At 40.2% G+C, this 7,251-nt stretch overlaps 1 protein-coding gene across 1 annotated transcript; it reads right to left on the bottom strand.

Moving 5' to 3' along the window:
• Window positions 1-227: 227 nt before the first annotated feature.
• Window positions 228-2,146, bottom strand: LOC145455796 (bcl-2-related protein A1-like). Its single transcript, XM_080333814.1, has 3 exons — window positions 1,938-2,146; window positions 1,060-1,533; window positions 228-875 (listed from the first exon to the last, which is right to left on the bottom strand). Exons 1-3 carry the CDS (start codon window positions 2,049-2,051, stop codon window positions 762-764), a joined length of 702 nt encoding a protein of 233 aa, XP_080189940.1. The 5' UTR covers window positions 2,052-2,146; the 3' UTR covers window positions 228-761.
• Window positions 2,147-7,251: the final 5,105 nt, after the last annotated feature.

Genomic DNA, 7,251 nt, shown 5'->3' on the forward strand with positions numbered 1-7,251 from the left:
TTTTAAGTGAGAAATATGCTGTCAAGCTGTCTGGCTCAATGAGCGGGACAGATAAATCCGGAAAAACACTTCCATTTTCAAGTCAGAAATGCTTTCAACCTGTGGGAGCATCAATGAGCGAGTCAAATAAATCCTGAAATCCACCGTTTAAAACACTCTTCCATATTCTGAGGGAGAAATCTGAATCTTCCTTCGAGTACATGGAAGCAACAACAGCAAAGTCCATGTAGGTTTTGTACTATATATTTTATTATATATAGTTACATAAACACCATGCTCCAACAAAGCATTCTGCAAATGCAAGGACACTTCGTTGTGAATGCAAGACACTTTTCATTTTGACCATTGCAAGACATATATCCACTTGTTTAACTACACTTACATCAAACGAATAAATGTCATACAGTTTCAAGATTGATAATGTCATACAGTTTGAATGTTTGAGAATCAGCGAAACGATTGCATGCTGGAATCTCAAATGGTGTTTTGTAGGCATTGATAAAGATCCTTTTGACGTCCGAAGCAGGTTTGTTTCCAACTAATATACATGTAAATCATCAGTAGATTCATCACTATTAGTATATAATGGGACAAGCAACAGTAAATCACTAGCGTTTCATTCAGAAAAAATATTGGCCAGAGCAGCCTTTCATGTATCCTCAAAAGAAACTGCATCAAGCCTACAGTAATATAGTAGCAATTGAAACCACAAAGAATTGGATAATTAAAAATATTGCATGGGATAAACGAAGGAGCGTCCATTATCTCACTACTGCCTTTGCTAAAGACGCCAGGCTAATTCCGGCAACCACAAGTCCCTTCCAAACTTTACTTTCGTCGGAAGCGCCGTTGTCAAAAAATCGCACGAAATTGTCCTGCAACAAGAAAGATAAGTTTTATTAATTTTGCAATTTCAAGCACGTTTCAGTACTTGATAGTTGGCGGGGAATTCAAACTAACAAGCACTTATTAAGGCAAATTCTATTGGGAGACGACGAGAGAATCCTGTGCCTTATGGCAAAATGTCAATTCCTGATTAAAGTATGCAAAATAGCGTACCCATCCTCCATTCTTTTTTATCCACTTTCGTTTTCTGCTACCGACGTAATTCCCAACTGATTTAATGATTGAATCTACATGCTTTCCATGATGCTCGTCCTCGTTATTACGAGCGAGAATAGCTCCAAGCACAAAGAGAGAGACGACTCGTCCCCAATTTTCTTGGCTGTCTTTTGACATTTCATCAGCTATCATGAAGAACATCCTTTCGTCAAGCGAGTAGCCTTCGTACTTTTCATCAACTTCCACATCACTATAACGTAGACGTTTAGACACTGCGTTTACAACAGTTTGGTGTCGGTCAATCATTTCATCTCCAACCCGCCGTAAGGTTTTTTCAGCCTCGGTATTTGCCTTCACACTTGGGCCATCGAGTTTATACATGATATAATTCCTGGCCAGTGAGTGCGCTTCGGTTATAATTCCATCTTTCTCTTCAGTGGGTGAAGGTATCTCCTGTGATAATTCTTTGGTCTGCAAGATAACGGAGGGTCAGAGATCGCAGCTTCACTTAAAAATCAATTACTTGAGCAACTACTCATATATTTTACCTCAAGGTGTGGTGGAAATTATGAATTAGGACATAAAACATCGAATTGATCACAGCGATATCTTCCGCATATAGGCGGTCGCGTCATGACAAAGCATAAACGAGAGAGGCCGAAGGCGTCGAGACATGGCCCGGGATAATTCTAAAGCCCAATATCGAAGGCATCCAATGGAATATTACAGCATCATATCAGCCATTATTTCAACCCAGGATACTGTAACAGTGACTATTCTTCGTTTACGAGTACGAATTGACCAAAACTGACAATCTGTTGAATAATGTTTATAGATTTACGGAATTCAATATATATTAACGGAGCCGTACTTACCAATTCGCAAGGAATTCTCAATTGTTGAAATGGTGATACGCCGGTGAATCGGTTACTGGTACAGAAAATGTTACGTCCTAGTCCCAAACTACGATCATCAGTAGCGGCAGCCATATTCTTTGACGCCGTCGCAAAATTCACACTAGTATAAGCCAGCGTCCTTTGCTTCACGGACAGAATATATAGCTATGGAAAGAAAGAGGTTTCGCAGCGACGTTACAACTTGGGAGAAAAGAGAATAAAAGGAAGAAGCGTTGCTAACTTCTTCTCTCCGTTGCCTTTCTGTTGTACCATTGGCTAAAGCGGTTTGACGTCAGAGTCTCTCTCGCATTCTAAAACCTGCGTTTGGTCACGGGAGCTCTTTATGCTGCTCAGTGACCTCTTGCCACATTGATCGATAAAATGAATAATTTTACGCGTGCAGGAACTCTTGCGAACATTGCCCGTCCATCACAGTGTGATAAGCCCCGACACTGGTGTAATAGTCCGATGGCAACAATATACCAATCGACCGATCATCACTCTTTCATAATTTCAAGCACAACAACGAAGACGAACCAAAAAAAGAACTTTGTACCAGGAAACCATAAATGGCGAAATTTACGAGCGAGATAGTGTAATGGTTATGCGTCCGGCTTCTCGATCGGTAGGTCGTGGGCTCGATCCCCGGCCGGGTCATACCAAAGACTCGAAAATTGGTATCCGCAGCTATCCTGCTAGGCGCTCAGCAATTACGGATAGCATGGAGGAGAAAAAAAAACGGGGGCGCAGACTAGATGACCTCATGGGGCCGTATCGCAACTCCGTCGTCAAAGCATCTCGATGGTGCAGGCGAAAAAGAATATCATATCTCTCTCTCTCTCTCTTCAAAGATGGTCAAAGTAGTCACCGTTGATATTCAAGTAGAAGCATAGAAGGAACATTTTAAATTTTTACTCAAGTAGAAGTAGCGATTTCACGGTAAGTAAAAGGTATGCATTCTAGGCCTAGTTTGCCTAGAATACCAAAAAAATGCAATGTAGCCTGAAGTAGAAGTAGTGTACTCTAAAACATAACACCTGAGAAAGTAGTTCAAGTAGGCAAAATCTACTTAACGTAGAAGTTGAAGTACTTTGTTACTGGCGAAATTATGAACGCACATTTATTACATACTAGTCAGCATACTGTATATTAGTCAGCCCTCACCATTTACCGGACCACGACCTGACATATCGATCTCGCCTTCCGTCACTTGCCACTTTATATTATCTTCTTTTACTTTCATTCAGTGTGCATGCTTCCTCTTTAGATCGCCTAGGCCAGTGGTTCCCAACCTTTTTCGACCCATCGCCCCCTTTTCAAGGTCAACACCACAAGGTCAAATTTTGTGTACCGAAAATTGGGCATACAAACTGTAATCACCGGCGGGTTGACTAAAAAAAAAAGTCAAATTTTCAGCTCGATGTCTAATTTGACACACTTTTGTAACTAAATTTCCGTGGGTTGACTGAAAAAAAAAGGTCAGCCGTTTTGACGCGTCATCGCCCCCCTATCGCCCCCTTCGCTGTTTTCGCCCGTCGCCCCTTTTGTCCATTTTCGCCCCCTGTCGCCTCCTTCGTCATTTTCGCCCCCTAGACCGCCAAATCGCCCCCTGGGGGGCGATATCGCCCACGTTGGGAACCACTGGCCTAGGCCCAGGTGGGTTTCTGACCTAAAGACTATAGCCTACTCCTAGTCGTTTCGGCATCTTCCTATCATTCATTGTATTGCAGACGTGTAATGTTTTGAAGTGATGAAATTTTATGAATAAACTTGAACATGATGAGTTCATTTGTCGTCCGGCCGTTTCAGAAGTTTTCATTTATGCGAAAGCGATAGCCTGATACTGGCTGAGCTCAAAATCAAAATTTACGGTTGAATAGATGTACTAATGTACAATGTACATGACGGTACGGAGCGTTTCTACAAGAATGGCCGACAATCACCGACGCTACTTCCTGCTGGAATGCGGCAGAGGTAGAATTTCAAAACTGTACAATTCTATCTTGACGAGAGAAAGTAGAAAGCGAATGGAACTTGCACTTCATTCGCAGGTTGCATCTTAATTTTATAAGCTCAAACAATCGGCGGCGCTTCAACGAAAAATTAGGGAGGATCAGTCTCTCAGTTTATTTGATATTTGCATCATTTCAAAACGCCACAAAATTGCGACACAATGAAAAGATAAGACTTGATGGAGTTTGATGAAATCTATCTAGAGCAGCGGTTCTGAACCTGGACATGCGCCCTCCTTGGCGATGATAAAAAAAATTGCCCTCCCTGACCCCCCCCCCATATGCACTTATCGTCATGTCAAAAAGAACACATCATCTAATACAGAGGTATGCAAATTTATGCTAATCACGGTCGCATTTCGATTACTTATGTATAGCCTAATGCCGCATTCCAGGGCATATAGCCGTAATGAAGTAACTGGACGCAAAATATTTATGTTAATCTGTCCATATCCATTCCCGGTGAACTCCAGACTATTCTACTTTTCACAACGGCCTACTGTACGCACCGAAATTGAGAGTGGCAATGTTATGAATAGTTGCTGGGTTTGCTCATTGTCGCGAAGAGTGCGAAAAAATTTCAGATTCACGAATGAATTCCGTAATTAATAGTAGCAGTATCACATATGACTATCAAATATTTATCCTTTCTCAGCTCATGTGATCAGATTCACCGGTAGAATTTATGGAGAGTGCTTTTGAAAATTTAGGGCAAGTTATAAATGATAATGCATCTTCGGGTGGGCTAATTGTTATTAGTCAGTTTGTTGCTTATGCTGTTATTTCTTGACCCCATTAGGATTGTCGATTGTATCGGCAGTGAAAATGGTGGAAATATATTGAAATCGCCGAAATGTACCATAAACAAATTTCTTTCGTGAGGAGCACACGATTCCGATTCCGGCTCAGATTGAGAAGGGCGCTACCATATTAAAATTGAAAAATGAAATAATGTTGAATTGCGCGGAGCGCGAAGAAAATTTCAAGAATACTTAAAATCGCTCAAAAATTCGGGAGTGAATTCGTAATTTCAATTTGCATGTCGACGGCCGCCAACACATACTAATTGAATTAGGTGTCGACGGCCGTACAAATTCCCTTCTACGACCGCAGGTTGCCCATCCCTGATCTAATAGGATACATTTGGTATGTCTTACGCCAAGTTTGAATCCGCATTCCAGTGGTTGAGTCTCTAACATTTCTGACAAATTCTCCCAAACTTGTTTGAAAAGAGCAAAAAACATTGAACGGGACATCAATTTATTTCAAGTTAGGTTGCACTGAGACTAATCCTAATGCTGGCAGTGACCACATAGAGCACAGCGTCGTTCTGTACTGCCATGCTAAATTACATCAGTTTTGGAATTGAATTAAATTGTGTTGATTTAGGGTAGCCTAGGGTTACCATATTTTGGTGGAGCAAATTCCGGACACTCTATAGCGCCCACTAGCGGATTGTACAATGATGTATGATTACGTTGTCAGTGATTATGACGTCACTGCTATACTGTTAAGTCGGTGCAGTTATCTGGCTCGGTGTTATAACTAGGGCCATTTTTATATGACCTTAAAAAATCAATAATATGACTTTATTTTTTGGAAAATATGACTTTATGTGAAAATCGTGTATTTTTACATCCGAACAACGTCACTCACGGAACTGAAGAGTAAAACATATGCATGTAACAGTAATGGCCTACACATCCATTTTTTATTTTAAACCACTGTTGTAGTACAGTTTCATGTAGTGTGGAATGTTAGAGTCTTTCAAGTGACGATGTGGACGTAAAATTACTTTAGTAAGGAAAATGAGCGCTCCACAAACGCTGATGTGGGTTGACACTTCTGCAGTTTTGCATAAAGCGCTAGTGAAATGTCTTGTCTTTGCAGCTCCATAATTTGTTTCACGTCGTTTTTGTCCAATCGCTTCTTAATGTAATTTCTGAGCTCAAGTGGATCTTTTCCGAAATCAAGGGCATTTATATCAGCATGGGCCTCTGATGGTGTACGTACAACTTTCCATTTTGAGTATTAAGTTTAAAATATTGTTATGGTGGAGGCATATTTCTGTTAACTGACTAGTCAACTTTGGATCGTTTACTGAATTTTTGACGCTCTTTACAATAACTCCTTCACCTTCCTATGTATTGAGTATTTCTTCAACTTGTGGAGGTCTCTCGACATCAAGTTCAAGTTCAAGTTTATTCATAAAATTTCATCATATGGAGCAGCATTCAACCAGCTACCCCAGATAGTAACTGCCTTATTTTCTTAGTGCTTAATTGCTTCACTGCTTAAATTAGTATATAAAGATTACAACGATATGACTTTATACCCCAAAAATATGACTATATAACATAAAAAGCGGATTTATGACCTAGCCAGGAAAATATGACTTCATAACTTTCTGAATATATCTCATAGGGATGCAGTTTTTGCGTTAAAATTGATTTCATGAATTACTGATGCATAGAAAAAAATATGACTTTGATGACTTTAAATGGCCCTAGTTATAACCAGGTCCGAAACAACATTTTTTCAGCCCCCTTCCGTCCAAAAAACCACTAATCTTGGGCCTAACATCATAGGGTAATCGACGCAACTTCTTACTATATGCATCTGCTTGATAAAATTTGTGAATGAATTCTGTCAATAATATTGGTTCTTTAATACATTACTATACACCAGTAGATTTCATATCCGGTGGTTTCCAACCTTTTGTGGCCGCAAACTCAGTTCCAATTTGAAAATGTTCCGTGGTTCAGTTAACAAAATTAAAGGCTGATTAATAAAAAAAAGTCAGCTTGCCCTGACTTACTCAAGGTCTATGTTGAAAGCCGATGGCGTCCAACATGTTCGCGATCCCCAGAATAAAGGCAAACAACCCCCAGGTTTAGAACAACTCCAACTCCAAGACTACACCCTAATGGATTATCAGACTCTTGAGACCTGGTGTAAAAGGCCATAGTAGCCGAACACCGTATTTACAATACTAACAACAACAACTACACCGCTTATAATTGCTAATTAGGGCTGTAATGACTCGAGTCATGACTCGACTCTAGTCGATCTGTGTATTGACTGGACTTGAACTCGAGTCATTGCGCATGACTCAAACCAAGTCATATGACTCGAGACTCAGACGGCCAAGACCTACTTCATTGTAATTTCGAAGAATATAGTAAAATTACCACACTATTGGGATTTCGTCTATCGGTACTGGTAATTGAAAATGCGACCATAAACTATACTAAAAGTGAGGTAAATTAGTAAATTATAAA

Source organism: Botryllus schlosseri, chromosome 14, assembly GCF_051294905.1.
Source record: "Botryllus schlosseri isolate E-star chromosome 14, Bs_hap1, whole genome shotgun sequence".
Lineage (NCBI taxonomy): Eukaryota > Metazoa > Chordata > Ascidiacea > Stolidobranchia > Styelidae > Botryllus > Botryllus schlosseri.

What these genes read in the sequence shown, in the direction of transcription:
- LOC145455796 (XM_080333814.1), bottom strand. Translation starts at nt 2,051, where the DNA reads ATGGCTGCCGCTACTGATGATCGTAGTTTGGGACTAGGACGTAACATT. An exon ending in TGAGAATTCCTTGCGAATTG is followed by an intron (nt 1,534 to 1,937) that starts GTAAGTACGGCT and finishes GTTATCTTGCAG; the next exon opens with ACCAAAGAATTATCACAGGA. An exon ending in TAAAAAAGAATGGAGGATGG is followed by an intron (nt 876 to 1,059) that starts GTACGCTATTTT and finishes TTCTTGTTGCAG; the next exon opens with GACAATTTCGTGCGATTTTT.